The following is a 16438-nucleotide window of genomic DNA, read 5'->3' on the forward strand; positions in this document are numbered from 1 at the left end:
TGAATACACTTTCATCGTTCAAGCACGATTACGATCCATTATCAAGCTACGTTTCATCAGCTATTAAGTCCATTTATGAAGAACTCAACTAAGAAGATCGTTTGGAGAGGTATATTGGTGGCTTTACGCAGAATAGTAATGAAACTTTGAACCAGTTAATTTGGAAAAATGATCCAAAAAAGCTTTAAAACCAATCAAAAGCAGCATTTGTCGCTGCTGTCGCAAGAAGAATTTTTTATCGCAACTTATTTTGCGAGAGAATACGTGGTGAAAATTTAACAAAAAAAATAGGATTTTTTGTTCACAACTGCACCAAAAATCCCTATGTCGATTTTTCCTTCATTCAAGTACGATACATCTACTAAAATATATTTGGTTGTTTCGTTTCAGATTGGCCAGTCACGATTTATCCTGACCATCCCGAGAAAACTTTTTTGAGAGGTCAAGGGACTTAAGGTAGAATAAGATAGGTAATGGCTGAACTTAAAAAAAACACGTTTCACAAATTATTTGTTAAATATGTATCTTTGATTTACACTTAGTAGGAAAAAGTTTTAATATTAGGTCTTAAATAAATATTCTATTTCGTATATTAAAAAAGTAAAATACGTTTTTTTTAGTCTTTGAAACACACTTAACCCTTTAATATGACGAGCATCAATAATATATTACATGATCACTTTTCAAAAAAAATAATTCACATTGAATCCTCATAACCTGATTAATACCCAAGAAATAGCCGTTGGCGACTAGCACTAGCTGCTTATAACATCCACACAAGTGACAAGTCCTAGATGTAGGCCTAAAATACTGAAACAAAACAAAAATCCGCTGTATAAGCCTTCCAAGGCGAGACAAGCTCAATGCTGAATTGTAAACAACCATTTATGTTCCGAGAAATTCGAAAAAAGTCGAAGAAAAGGCTAATCATTATCCATCACAACAACGCAAGCACTTTTTTTTATTACTGTACATTAATTCGACACTCAAAAAAAAAGGGCTGATGTTACCTCAATCAAAGTAGAAAAGCTGCAACGAAAACTGGTTCCAATGCATGGAAAAGTACATTGATTTTCATGGGATATAATTTTTTTTATAACATCTTTATTAGATACGCTTAGTACAATCTTAATTATTATTATTATTACAATTAATTTATTACTACTTTTCCTATGTGCTTGGATTAATTATGATGTATTCCTCAATTATAAAATTATAATTATTTATTAATTATTAACTTATAGCTATAGATTACACTAATAATACACACTAAATGTTCACACAAGTTCGTATGGTTTTGTTCGTTTCAATCTCCTGACATCCTGCGCGCTGTCCAGCAGTTGTATTGCTTCCACGTTAGTATGATTTAGAGAATCCTGCACAACTTCGCAAATCCATTTGATTTCCAGGTCATCGTGCAGTTCTTCATTGGTTACATAGCGATAGGCATTGGTAATCAGTCGAAGAACCTTGTTTTGACAGCGCTGTATGACTAACTGATTTAAATTTTTAGTGCAACCCCATATTTGCACCCCATAGGTCCAAATTGGCTTTATAATTGTATTATAGATCAACCTCTTTGATTTTAGATCAAGTTGAGAGTATCTTCCGACTAACCAGTATAGTTGTTTTATTTTGGTTCTAATCTGCTTTGCTTTTTGTCTAACGTAATGCTTCCGATTTAATCTACCGTCAAGATGGATTCCAAGGTATTTTGCTGATTCTGCTTGAGGAATCGGGCATGCATTGAGTGATATAATTAAGTTTTTATTATATCGCCTTAATGCAAAATTAACGTGAACAGATTTGGAGCTATTAAGTTGAATTTTCCAATCTTTTGTCCATTTGTAGATTTTGTTAACTGCCACTTGCACTTTTTCTATTGCCCTAGGCAGAGATATATCTTTTGCCATAATAACTGTGTCATCAGCAAAGGTTCCAAGAAGTGTTTCTTTTGTTGTTGGAATGTCAGCAGTGTAGAGCAGATACAGGAGAGGTCCTAAGACGCTACCTTGTGGAACTCCAGCCGAGATATTTTTAAATGTCGAGAACGCCATTTTGTGCGATACTCTAAATTTTCTTCCGAATAAATATGACTCCAGCAATTGACAATAGTTACGCGGTAACAGTTTGCTCATCATACAGATTAATCCCAAATGCCGATCAAAAGCTTGTGAGTCATCCAGGAATATTACAGAGCAGTATTTCTTTTCTTCAAACGCTCTTTCAATAGTCGCAGTTACTCTGTGCACTTGATCGATAGTTGAATGGTGATTTCGAAAACCAAACTGGAAATCTGGTATTGTTACCAAATGTTTAACACGTTTAAATATCAGCTTCTCAAATAGCTTTGATATTGCAGGTAGTAGCGAAATAGGCCTGTAAGATTCGAGTTGTTACTGCTGGTTTGTCAGGTTTTTTGAACATAATTATTTGTGCAACTTTATAGCATTCCGGGACATGCTTCAGCCTTAAACAGGCATTAAATATATATGTCAACATGATGATTGCTTTTCGTGGCAGTTCTTTCAATAACACAGGTGAAATGTTATCTATACCAGGTGCCTTTTTAGGATTGAGGTTATCACTTTCAGTGGCAACTTCCAGTGGAGAAATTAGATTTAGATCTACATCGGGTTGATAAATAGGAGAAGTACCCATGGTAGATTGTATATCATTAGGCCGAAAAATGTTAATAAAGTATTCTGTGAACAATTCAGCTTTTTCATTGTCGCGTCGAACCCATTCATTTCGATCATTTTTAATTGGTGGTACTCGAATAATTGGTCTTTTAAATCTTCCAGTTGCTTTCCATAGCGAATAATCTTTGTCAGCTTGTGGGCTTAATTCACTTAAATACTTTTGAAAGCAATTCTGTTTATATTCTTTGATCTTTTAATTCGTCTGATTACTAATTTTATTAAACGTAGTTTTGTCAGCAGCATTTCTGGTCCTGTGCCATACTCCTCTAGCTTTTCGCCTTTCCTTTATCATTTCTCTAATTTCGAGGGGGTAAAGTACTTCATATTCTGATTTCTCTCTTGCTATTGGGATAGCATCTTTTGCAGCTGACCGAATTTGTTCAGTTATATGTTTGGTTTGTTGCTCAAGATCATCTATAGATTTAAGTCTTACTTTTAAACTGATTTGTTCCTGCAATATTAATCTGAATTTGTCCCAGTCAGTATATTTGTTGATAAGATTAGGCTTTTTTGCTTTTCTTAGGATTGTGGCGCCCAGCGTTAACAATACTGGAGTGTGATTAGATGTTAAATCGCACAAGCTTTCTGTACTAATTTGATTTAATGAGATGCCTTTTGTAATGTAGAAGGAAATAATTTGAAAATAATAAATTCAATTATTATTGTTTTTCTGATTATTATGCCAGAAATATAACACTTTTCCATACACAGAATTTTTATAAATCCTTGTTGAATTTATAAAACTACGCGACACTGTTAATTAATACAGTATTAATGTCAGTTTTTCAAAAGGAAGTAATATATCGCCATGTTGACACAGAAAATCTGCAACTGAAATTATTGACCATTAAATCTAATTGTGAGAAAACACTATGTGCTAATTCTCTATGTATGAATCGATCAGATAACGACAAGGTTTATTTTTTATTATACAGGATGTTGCAGCACATTCATTAAATAACATCTCTTAGCGGGAATAATTTGAATGTCAACGTGCTCGTTATTACTAACCAGGACAGCGTTTATTGAAACTAAGCTCAAAAATGCGTAATAACACCTTTACGGACCATAAATATATCCCTTAGTGCACTTAAAACATTTCATAAACCAATTATAAATATTCAAATTAACAATTAAGGCTTATCTTATATCGTATTATTATTTTAAATAATAACCCAGTGCTGTGGAAACATTAAAGAGTTCTATTAAGTGCTTGCATGTATTCTGATAATTTTTTCACTTTAAAAAGGCATTTATTAATAAAAATTGGCGCAATATATACCAATCTTCCACAATTTTCTACAATCCTTTTCCATCCTTGGCAACATGACGATGTCGTGTCGAAAAAATGATGTAGGCCTCATTGAGTTAAGCCCCACGCACCGATCTGAGAGTTCTTAGAGTTTGATCATTTCCACGCCGCTCTTTCTCACTGATATTAAAAATATTTTTAACAAAAAAATTGAACAGACTTCAAAAAATAAATAAGGAACTCACTAAAAATTTCTCCCAAACGTTTTTGTTGTTATTTAGTTAGATCATTTGGCAAATCACCTACGCTAGGTAGCGGACCACGTGGTCTGAAGCGCTCTTTATTTGCAATCATTGTTTCTTTATTCCTATTTCTCGTCACATGGGCTGCAACTTTACTTGGCCGATCCATTGTAATATTAAATGAAATAACTGTGTAACTTATTGAGTAAATATCTAAAACTTCAAAGTAGTCAGTTAGTAGTAGTTAAAATAATATTGTAAATAGATCAATAGTTTTAGGTAGGTATTAAGCAAAATTGTGTGTATATATTAGAATATAATATAAGTGAAGTAGATAAGGTTTTTCTTCTTTATTATGTAGTTATTACAACGATTGTTATATGCACATTTTATTTTAAAATGTTTTTTGTGTTAAAAATCTAAGTTTGCTTATTTTTTTAATTTTTTGTGAGCTCCTTATTTCTTGAAGTCGGTTCAATTTTTTTCTTACAAATATTTTTTCTTATTTAACCAAAAGGCTGTCAAAGCAAGGTTCTTCGATTGATTACTAATGCCTATCGCTATGTAACTAATGAAGAACTGCACGATGACCTGGAAATCAAATGGATTTGCGAAGTTATCCAAGATTTCGCCTTGACACACGAAAGATTACTAAATCATACTAACGTGGAAGCAATACAACTGCTGGACAGCGCGCAGGATGTCAGGAGATTGAAACGAACAAAACCATATGAACTTATATAAAGTGTATACATTTAGTGTAAACTATAGCTATAAGTTAATAATTAATAAATAATTATAATTTTATAATTGAGGAATACATACTGATGTATTTTCTCGCACTCATCTTGCTTGTCCAAGTACATAGGAAAAGTAGTAATAAATTAATTGTAAATTAAGATTGTACTAAGCGTATCTAATAAACATGTTACAAAAAAAAATTAACCAAAAGAAAAAACCCACCGACAGTCATCGTTTGCTGGTAGAAACTTACGGTGAATATGCTCAAACTTTAAAACATATGAGGCGTGGTTTCGAAAATTCAAAAAAAGTGATTTCGAAGTGCAAGACGAAGAACGTTTTAGTAAACCGAAATAGTTTGAACATACGAAACTTCAAGAGTTATTGAATGAAGAGCCAACCTAAACTCAAAAACAATTAGCAAAAGCGTTAAATGTGGTTCAAGAAACGAATAGCGGCCGATTACAAGCAATGGGGAAAATCCAAGAGATGGGAAAATGGATGTCACACCAATTGAATAACAGGCAAATGGAAATCGAAAAATCGTCTGTGAAATATTGCTTCAAAGATATTATCGGAAGTCATTTATGCATCGAATAGGGGGGTCATGAAAAATGGATTTATTTTGAAAAGCCAAAGCGCAAAAAATCATAGTCATCGCCTGGCGAAGCTCAGTCTCAATCTCAAGGCAATGCCCTCTGTTGAAACTTGGTGAAACAGTTAATTGTGATCGCTACCGGCAACAAATGATCAATTTAAACCACACCAAAACAACCATCGAAAAACTTCCAAAATGGGACCGAAAGCACGGTAAGGTGATTTTACAGCACGACAGTCCGACGCCGTCTTATAAAGCAAAACCGGTGAAGCGTTGAAAGCACTTGAATGGGACATATTATCGCACCGCTGTACTCTCCAGACCTTGCCCCCTCTAACTATAAAATTTTCGCATCAACAGGATACGCGCTTACAGAGTACTTCGCCAATTTCTAAGAAGTTAAAAAGGATCGATGAATGGTTTTACCTAAAGGATAAGCAGTTTTTTGGGAAGGCATCCATAAATTGCCTGAAAAATTGACAAGATGTATAGATCAAATGGCCAATACTTTGAATAAATACATCTCTCAAGTTACTTGAAATTGATGATGTTTTTTTTAGAAAAAAAAATGGTAATGACTTCCCTTTCTGTGAGATAGGTTGTTTAACAGTTATTTTCAATATCTCACATTTTTACTAACAACTATTTTACTAAATCCGGACTACATACTGGAAATTATAATGTTATACAGTTGCACATAACAGATAATTCTTAAAGCCAGTATGTAGTTGCTGCAAGGTGTCCTGCTCTGTCTTGATGTGAAAATATTTGCTCGTCACATATTTCCTTCCTAAACCAAGGTAATAATAGTAAGAAAATAATAACTGTTGATTATTAGTAGCATTTATATAACCACTTCCACCACTCCATTTTTTTAAGTTCATTAATTTTATAGACCATAGTATTCCACCTCCATGAACTTGAACGACTCGATCGCTCATTATAAACAATCGGGACTATTAAAATGTTATTTTTTTCAGCCAGAAGCCAAGTACTGAAAATTTTTGTATATACAGCCTGTATATACAAAATGTAAAAAATACAGAATGTAAATTTATCTGCAATATGAGCTTATTGATAATAAAATGTATAGTACACCTATATATTTAAATATAAGACATTTTCGTAACCCACTTCTGTACAAGGCCAATTAAGATCAAAAAAATTGTTTCATCACACTCCACGTCCTGTAAATGATGTCAGCTCCTTGCCTTTTGTCTTTCTTGGTGATTAATATTATTCAGATTTTCAACAGCAGTGATTCGTTTACCAAGGTGACTATAAACTGATCACTATACAGTAATATAATAACTAACAAGTCTGTAAAGTTAAAGTACGAATGAGTTTATCAATATTCACATTAAAATTCTTCTTGTTTGCAACAAACGCCTCGAGCATTGAAGTCACGCAAAGAACTAATCAAGATATATTAAGAATAAAACATGTACTTGATTCAATATTTTTCCGCATCACTAAATACTGCATTTTCTTTAGTGAATTTTATAAAATGACTCGAATTTCAATTTCTATCATGAACACTGCTAAAGCTCGGTTATGCTTACCCTGCCGTAAAAAGCATTAAAAAAAATATTTAAAAATGTTTAAAGTATTTTATAATCCTAAAATTATTTTAATTTTGGTTAAACTGTCATGCTCTAATGAGCTTTTTTATCCACAATTTTATAGTCATTTTGCGACTATAGAACAGCCTTTCAGCCCAAATCATCTGAAGTCAAAAAAACTGTACTACAAGATAGGACACTCTTTATGATTCTATAGCGTAGCCTATGAGAAGTAAATCCAAATTAAATGACTTATTTGATAACTAACTTGGGTAAAACTAACACTTTCTCAGTCAAAAAAGTAGAATACTTGGAGGAATTCAACGAAGTATTAAAACCAATTCCTACAACGTTAGACTACATTCAGGGCAACAACTGTTATTATTTCGAAGTTCTGCTGTAATGTCCAACCAACAAAAAATGATGTACCAGGATAATGACTTAAATGTATGATGATAAAAAGAATATTATGACTTTATTGTTTTTTTCGAAACAGGGACAGTAATCCACCACATACATTAAAAATTAAATTAGAATCACTTAGCTTCCTAAACGATAAAAGCAAAAAGCTCCTCGTTTCTTGAACGATATCTAAATATAAAAAATGTCTTCATACAATATAACACGAGTCTGTGCTAATCAGGACCTATATAAATATTGCTTTCATTAGCAGATTTTAACACTGCACATAACATCCGACGGTATTTTGTAATGTGTATTTTGTATTTTAAATAAAAATAGGCCGGCTTCGTTGGCGCAGTGGTCAAGGCGACAGGACGACAGGCCTACTACTGTTGCAATAGTCGCGGGTTCAAACCCTGCTTTATAGGGAACAGTAGAAAATCTGACAAGGAATAACCATACTAGTCACGCCGGTAACCAGGCTGGGCAAGACCGGATGTCTTCTGGGATGGTCCCTAACTGGGCGACTGGCCAGTCGGTAGATTTATGCCAAGGACCGTGGTTCGGACCCCACGTTAAACTTTTCAGTCCAGATAAACCTTAGTTGGTAAAAAGGAGACTTTAAAATATTTTAATAATGAATAAAAATTATAAAAATAAAAATAGTTAAAATGGTTAAAGTAGGTACTAAAATGGTTATGTACATCAAACAGACTTGTCATTTGGTTTTCTGAAACATACCGTCTTATTCTTTCAAAACTGCAAAGGTATATTTAAAATAACCCAATACTAGTGAAAATCTGTAAAAATTAAGACACGTCTAATATTTACGATTCACAACGGTGTCATTAAAAAATTGTAGTATAGTCATACATTTTTACAGTTGCTCAAATCGTCCAGAACACGAGATAAAATAGGAAATGGGTGTTGTACATAATGGATTTAGTGGCGAAAGTATCCATAATCGTCCTATTACTAATTAAGCAACTTAGCTCGAGGAAAAACCTTCAAATAAAAGAATTCAGATCTCTCCAGATGGATCTCTCCACTGCTGTTCCAATATAGCAGTGAACCCAATAATGCGAAAAGACTTTAAGATGAAATATAATATGCTGATGCAGATGTTGCTTAGGTAAGATGCTAAGCATTCTAAATGAAATAATTCTCATTTCAGAGCCATATGGCTTGAGAATTAATGAAGAAGAATTGACAACTAACGGATACTATTGTCAGTCTCAATCTCAAAATAATCCTGCCTATTAGAGAGCTCTATTTTGGACGTGAAAGAGTATCAGATTGTTCCTGTTCAGAGGGCGGTATCACCAGTGGTATAATTAGACAAGCCTTAACTGGCGTCACCGTTCGTAACTTCCTCTAAATAGATAAAGCTACAAAAATACCAAAGTACTAAAATGAAGTTACAAATCCTTTGTTCATTATTTGATAGCAACTTTTGACATCATTAATGTTGGGGTCAATAATTCTGCAAATGTATTTTAAATTCCAAACCATTTTCCTTCAATACCTAAACAATTACATTAACTTTGTAGTCACTATGTAGTATCCTTTAGCTTAAGCTCTATGCTCACCCACAATTTTTTGTAAGTTTTAACTGTTTTAGATGCTAATAATTTCAACTAATTTCTTAAAGGTGGATTTTAGTACCACGGCCACCAGTAAATATTAGCTGCTATCAAATCGGAGCAAAAAAAGTAAACTAGCGAGCCGTTACAAGACACTACAGATAGAAGACGTTATAACACAGACTTTTTCAATCCACACATGTTCCAACACGATATTAAACTTATGCAACTTAAATTCACTGACGGGACATAATATTGAAACTTGCGTTTCAATATATAAAACATTGCATAAATTATAAACAGATAAGATAAGCTAGGAAAATAAATTACAGGTATGACACTTATCTCTCAATATTTACTCAAATATTATTTTTCCATAAAATTCATAAAAAAATATTCTTAAAAAAGAAAATTATCGAGTTATGTTCAAATACTGATTATTCATCTTTATAGAAAACAAAGAGCAATCATATTAATTATGTCTTCACATGTTTCTGAATTATATATCAATGATATTAAACCCCATACCAACATCAACACTAATATTCTGCAATCTGAAAATATTATTATTAGTTATTTCAAATGCCTCATAAAATTTAAAATAATGAAATTGTAAGAACTAAAAAATAACCAAGATGATAAGGAGAGGCAAAACATATGAGTTTCATACCTATTAAACACATGGAATCAATATTTGAGATATACATATTTTGAAATATTTCACGCATTTATCTTAATTTGTGGCATAATTTTAGTCTCTCTCATAATTCTATAGATTTTAAAACTGAATTATTTAATATATAATTATGGCGACCTATGTTAATCCTTAACTCAAAGTTTTGTGTAAAAACCAAATATTCCTTTTTAATAAAGTAATCGTACTATCTATATGTATAGATATACAAAGTACAAATATGAAAATATATAACTAGTTAATGGTACATAAAAACTAGTTTTTGTTTGCACTAATAGAAGCATACATTGAAACTTATATTTTCAGTAATCCAACATCTAATAATAAATGACGTACGTATGACGTAATGTTACAAAACTACAGTAGATAGTATATGATCTACTGTAGTTTTGACAAAAGATAACAATACATCGACAAACGCAAAACATTCCAATTAACACCAGCTGTTAACAGACGTTAATATACAAGCTCTCTGGAAAATATAAACAAAAATCAAAGTTTCTTTTTTAAATCATATCACAAAATATAAACATGGCATACTACAGATGCCAGAATCTTAAAACTATGATCTAGAAATTTTAAAATCATTCTATATGATATCAATAACATAAGTTTAATAACAGATAGCTTTAGAGTCACATATCTCTACAAATACCTATTCAATGAAGCCATACCATAGCACGTTTCAAAAAGTTGGATCGATCAAGAGTTGTGGTGTTTTGAAAATACAGATTCCTGAATACCATTTTAATCATATTTTGCTTTTGTATTGTACGGATCAGGTGAACGCTGGGTTGAGAATTATTTTGTTTGTTTTTCTTACGGAAATTGTCCTTGCCCTGGCCTGCCAATCGAAATTTATTTTAAAACAATGAAAAAATTTAATGAGCCGAGTTTGCAATTGTGAATCCCTAAAAACAAACGAAACAAAAGCAATGAAAACATTGTTGAAAGGTCAAATGATGTCACAACTGACAACAACTAATGCGCTTCGTCCAGAAGTAATTCAGATACATCACTGATTAGTGTTTGAAATGTTAATGACAAGAAATAAGTAGAAAACACAAAAAAAAACGAAATTACTTTTTCCCCAACCCATTATTGTAAAAAAAGATAACAATGTGGAATACTTATATATCATTGATTATTATTCCCCGAAGATCAGATCTCAAGCATCGCGCAATCAGAGACTACCGACTACTAGCTCAATATTACATTACAATGTAAACAAAATGTCAATCGGCTAACATAACGGGTGAAACATCGGCTGCAATGCGGAAAATGGTCCAAATTCCATCGACGGGTCCAGTTTTAGTCCGATCGGAATGAGGAACAATCCTTTCAAACCGAGACAATTATCGACGCATCGTTGCACTAGCTATATAGCAAACTGCCACAAATTTCAAAATCATATTACTCATTTTATCTAAGAATCATATTATATTTAAAATTAAATCAGCTAAAATCAATTCAAAATTATAATTATGCACAAATCTTCACTCTCAATAAGAGAAAATATGTGCCTTATAACACAAAATATATTATTCTGTTTTGAGGGCTAAATGAAAAGTAATGAGATTATAATATCTGTTACAAATGTTTATTCATGTTAACGCCTGGTTATCGTAAATAGAGGACATATTATCTTGCAAATATTGAGCAGACTTTATGATAGTACTGTTTCAAGAAAAAAACATATTCATGAAAAAATCTAATACATCTGATACAATACTACAAATCACTAGATATTAACATTATTATAGTAGTCATGAAAAATCTCCAGAAGTATCACTAGAAGAACCCTTATACCCTTTCTGTTTCACAGTCCGCTATACCACATTTGTCTGGTCACTCCTATTGCTCTCATTTGTTACTTGTATGGCTTCTTCTTCCATTAAATGTGAAAATTCAATTGTTCCTTAATTTTCTTCTAAAATCATAAAAACAAAAATACACAATTACTTAATTATAAGAAATGAACGATGTGCCATGAAAAGCAATAACATACTAAAAATTCCACCTCTGATAATAGTATGTAAATGATATACATTTAAAGGAAATATGAATATATGTACAATGAAAATAGTAATAAATCTGAATCAAACTAAATTCACTAAAAGTACTACAATTGTAAATCTACTTCTCAATTAATGAACTCATGAGTGTTTATGGCGAATAGAAGAAAAATGACTGAAGAAATTGTAAAGCCTATAACCCATCCATAATTAATATAGATAAAAAATGTAAGCATAAATCAAATTAAGAAAAACTATAACAATAATCTATAACCCATAATATAAATTGGATTTGAAATCCCATTACTTTCAAAATAGACCTCAATATTATAAAATGTTAAAAATATTAGGTAAAAAAAGTTTTTAAATCGGAAACAATTGTACCTTTATATAAATTAATTGCTGTCTAGTATTCTAGTATAAGTGTTGATAACATTGTATGTATATATATGATATGTATATGTATTAATAAAACGCTTGCAACATGTATATTTAAAACAATAAAATATTCACTTCTTTAACACTCTGATTTTTATATCGTATAGAAAAAATTACTTACATTCTCGGTCTGAAGCACCGGAAGCTTTCTTATTAGGATTTTTGGAGGTTTACCTCCCAAATCGTGAACCTTCCAATTTGATATTATATTTCCTTTCATACATAAATAATATATTTTCGAGTATGAATTTCTTAGAGGGGGTAAAACAGAGAGCATAATTTTTAAAATTTTACCGGCTATGGAAATCGAAAAACTTACAAATGTGCAACACAAAAAAGGTCACAGATCACACACAGAAGTCAAAACAGATATTTCAAATAAATTTATTTTGGAAGCAACCATTTCGTCATTTAAAAATCAGAATTATTATTTAACTGCAGGATATAACACCGGGGAAGACTGTCAGTTTTATAATTGACCGATATCAGCTGTTTAAATATGGAGAAGTGAAACTACGTATAAAGAATTGGGTATACGAAAAATCCTTAAATTACTGTACTTAAGGCATAATTTTATATATTTTTTATTGTAAACCTCCTGATGAATTAGAAAACGTTCAAAAAATATGAAATATATAATATAATATATAGCACTATAATATATCAGTATAAAATTACTATAACTATGAATAAAATAAAAATAATCATAAATAAAACTCGTACTAATTTTAACAAATATTTCAAAAAATTTCAATACAATATGCAAATATACACCTAAAAATTTTTAAATATCTTTTATATATATATTGAATATTAAAATCTGATTCATAGTGTTACCTGTAAAATATGTTTGTTACGGCTCCTATACTTATATAAAACTGATTGTAATCTAACTATATAATACTCAACATATACCCCACAGCTTTACACGAATAAATGGTAATATAAATCAGGAAAATATTACTTCAATATTGGAGAACATGAGTACATTCTGATATTAATAACAAAATTTAAGATAAATTTAAAAGAAAAATATAATTATATAGAATAATAAATTTTAAAAAAATAAGTGCAAGATATGTATAACAAATCAAAAATTAGTACAAAAATACATACAAAAATTAATTAGTTTAAAAAGTCTAATTCTATATTTTATAATTAAACCATAACAGTAAGCTCTTTAAAAACGTATTACATTAAAATAAAAAAGAGCAAAGCTATTCCAAATATTTACCATGCATTATTTACAACGTGAAAAAACATTATAATACATAACGCTTTTTATTTTTATTAAATTGTATTTTAATTAATTGGGATTGGAACAAATAGAACTGTTACAATTAAAATACAGTATACCCACTCCTAAATAGTATCAAATATTGTTTACCTGTGTGGGTGAACCGCTTGAACCAAGATTCCTTTGGATTGTCACTAAAGCCATTTTATATAAAAATAACCAAAATAGCATATAACACTAAATACATAAGTTTACATTATCAAAACACAGCGGTAATTTAACAAAAGTTTGAGGAAACTATACATTTTAGTAAAACTTTGACAACCGAAAACAAACGTCAAGTTCAGAAATACTGTTCAATACTCGTATTATCACATAAAATTCGAAACATTTTTCAAGATTACATTTTCGACCAATCATCATAAGAGTTAAATCACTAATGCAGCGCCATCCAACAAAGTTCATAGAAGATTACTATAAAAACCTATCTTATCGGCATGATGTAAATGGTTGATTTGACACACAAAATATTGAGAAATCCTCTATTTTGTGATTTGACATAAAATTAACCTTAAATTCCCAAATTTTGTTAAAACTAATAGCAAAGATGAGTAAAATATTCACCCCTACAAACCAAATCAGACTTACAAATGTTGCTGTCGTAAGAATAAAAAAAGCAGGCAAGCGTTTTGAAATAGCATGTTATAGAAATAAAGTTGTATCATGGCGAAACCAAGTGTAAGCAAAGCATTGATATGTAATTAACAATCTATTTATATTTATTAATTCAGGGAAAAAGATATAGATGAGGTTCTACAGACGCATACAGTATTTGCAAATGTTTCAAAAGGACAAGTAGCTAAAAAAGAAGATCTTATAAAAGCTTTTAACACTGATAACCAAACTGAAATATGTAAACAGATTTTGTCAAAAGGTGAACTACAAGTCTCAGATAAAGAGAGGCAAAGTCAAATTGAACAGCTTTTTAAAGACATTGCCACTACAGTTGCAAATAAATGTTTAAATCCAGAGCTTAAAAGGCCCTACCCTGTTACTATTATTGAGAAATCCATGAAAGATGTACATTACTCTGTAAAGCCAAACCAAAGTACAAAAGTACAAGCTATGGCAGTAATAAAACTTCTGAAAGAGTCAAATTCAATACCAATTGAAAGAGCTAAAATGAGGTTGAAGGTCAATTTTAAAGGCAAAGATATAAAGAAATTAAGAGAAAAGCTTGTCAAGATGGAAAGTATTGAAATAGAGAATGAAGAAAAAGAAGATGACCAAATAACTATAGTATTTTTAGTTGATCCAGGACAGTTTAAAGAAATTGATACCATAGTCAGGAATGAAATAAAAAGTAAAGCATTTTTAGAAGTATTATCATATAAAGAGATGGTATTAGGTGATGAATACTTTTAATACTTAGGATTATGAAAAGTGCCAATCTATTTAAATTCCTGTATATATTTTTAAAGAAATGCAATCTGATTAAATAATAAAAGCACATGCTAATATGTTTTTTTATGTATGCACTTATTTAGATTGTTTATACATTTGGAAAGTAAAGTAAACCAAATTTATACAAAAGCATTTAATATATCAACAATAGTAAAATATATTTCTGGTTGAATTTAAGTTACAAGGTGACAATTGATAACTCAACCATTTTTTTAAAACTGCACAATATGTATCACCCTAAAAGAAAACAACAATGAGAAAAATGCTTCAATATAACATCAGTTGCCAGTCTTATCCTTTTAGCAACCTATATAAAACAATGTTTCATATAACTACATGAATCAAAGCAAAAATTTACTGAGGCTGAACTTTTTCATCTGGTTTTGGAATATATATGCTTTCAGTCCTTTGGTCATGTTTGGCAGCAATCCTAGATACTGTCAATAAGAAATCTGAAAGTCTGTTTATATACACTAATGCTTCTTTATCCAGTTTATCATCTCTAACTAATGGACATATAACTCTCTCAGTTTTACGACATATAGCCCTTGCAACATGTAAAGAAGCACTTGCTACACCACCTCCCTAGAAGTGGAATTGGTTGATATAAATAAAATATAATGTAACTAAATTATAACATACTGGTATAATATATTGCTCTGGTGGTGGTAACTGTTTTGAATATTCATATATCCAATCCTCTAGCTCTTTTGTATAAACAGGTGGTATAGACACTTTTGTATTTCTAGATATGGCAGTACTTATATCAATAATAATGGTTTGTATTCTCTTTAATTTATCTATATATTCATGATCAGATTCATTTCCATATTCCCTTGCTAACCTAGAAGATAACATTAAATTAGGGTATATAATGTATCACTATAAATAGTAGATACCCTATATAACTTAACAACTCTTCTGTAGCTCCAATTGCATTAAATATACAATGGTCCTTAGGTAATACATCACCAGTTATTGTTTTAGCTGTTCCGTTATCACCTTCTCTACTAAATATTTCTAATTGTTTACCAGATTTAGATTCTTTACATACTTCAGTTGAAACATTTTTTGCTTGACTGCAACTAAAAGAATAAAGTATAACAAAAAAAATCACTACTGAAAATAATACCCTTTATCATTGCAATATTGTCTTATTTGTCTGAAAGATCCACGAAGTATTTTTCGAAAAACCATTTTCCTGAGATTCCAAATTTTAACCTAATATTTTCCAGAATACTGACAAAACATCAGGACATCAATTATGAAAATTTATCATGACCTTTCTTATGCTGATCTTGTCCAAATACAGAATAACTTCATTTACTGTTATCACTAAGCAAATTCATATTCTGTAGTTCGCTAGAAACTTAGTCTAATCTAAAAGCATACTTAAATTTACCTACATTGTAGTTTTTATAATTTTAAAACAATAATTGTATTGTTTAGGAAACTTTCTTTCTAGATAATTTAATATTTTACTGTACTAATTTAATAAAATAATTTAT

General features: G+C 30.7%; 3 protein-coding genes across 4 annotated transcripts in view; 1 reads left to right on the top strand and 2 right to left on the bottom strand.

The window, feature by feature from the left end:
- The window catches only part of LOC143190961 (protein phosphatase Slingshot), a 376206-nt gene extending 362370 nt beyond the window's left edge, over positions 1–13836 (bottom strand). The window contains exon 1 of the mRNA XM_076395580.1: positions 13617–13836. Coding sequence (XP_076251695.1) covers positions 13617–13697 — 81 coding nt within the window. The 5' untranslated portion in view covers positions 13698–13836. The remainder of the gene's footprint in view (positions 1–13616) is intronic.
- Positions 13837–13989: 153 nt separating this feature from the next.
- On the top strand, positions 13990–14990 carry Sbds (SBDS ribosome maturation factor). The gene is made up of 2 exons (XM_076395589.1): positions 13990–14204; positions 14258–14990. The coding sequence occupies exons 1-2, from the start codon at positions 14074–14076 to the stop codon at positions 14889–14891; spliced, it is 765 nt and encodes a 254-aa protein (XP_076251704.1). The 5' UTR covers positions 13990–14073; the 3' UTR covers positions 14892–14990.
- On the bottom strand, positions 14979–16247 carry LOC143190968 (corrinoid adenosyltransferase MMAB). 2 transcript variants are annotated; one of them, XM_076395590.1, is made up of 4 exons: positions 16063–16247; positions 15830–16015; positions 15573–15774; positions 14979–15515 (listed from the first exon to the last, which is right to left on the bottom strand). In XM_076395590.1, exons 1-4 carry the CDS (start codon positions 16125–16127, stop codon positions 15285–15287), a joined length of 684 nt encoding a protein of 227 aa, XP_076251705.1. In that variant the 5' UTR covers positions 16128–16247; the 3' UTR covers positions 14979–15284. The 2 variants fall into 2 exon arrangements, with proteins under 2 accessions (XP_076251705.1, XP_076251706.1); XM_076395591.1 differs by having other exon boundaries at positions 15830–16009; positions 16063–16246.
- Between the last annotated feature and the right edge of the window lie 191 nt (positions 16248–16438).

This window comes from Rhynchophorus ferrugineus, unplaced genomic scaffold, assembly GCF_030347505.1.
Source record: "Rhynchophorus ferrugineus isolate W39M unplaced genomic scaffold, kcgeb_rfMv2 rfM2, whole genome shotgun sequence".
NCBI lineage: Eukaryota > Metazoa > Arthropoda > Insecta > Coleoptera > Curculionidae > Rhynchophorus > Rhynchophorus ferrugineus.

Bases quoted from the DNA above. Each gene is read 5' to 3' on its own strand.
- LOC143190968 (XM_076395590.1), bottom strand. From the start codon at position 16,127: ATGGTTTTTCGAAAAATACTTCGTGGATCTTTCAGACAAATAAGACAA. The intron at 16,016-16,062 runs GTATTATTTTCA...TTATTCTTTTAG, and splicing joins CAATATTGCAATGATAAAGG to TTGCAGTCAAGCAAAAAATG. The intron at 15,775-15,829 runs GTATCTACTATT...GTTATCTTCTAG, and splicing joins GAGTTGTTAAGTTATATAGG to GTTAGCAAGGGAATATGGAA.
- Sbds (XM_076395589.1), top strand. From the start codon at position 14,074: ATGAGTAAAATATTCACCCCTACAAACCAAATCAGACTTACAAATGTT. The intron at 14,205-14,257 runs GTAAGCAAAGCA...TTATTAATTCAG, and splicing joins GTATCATGGCGAAACCAAGT to GGAAAAAGATATAGATGAGG.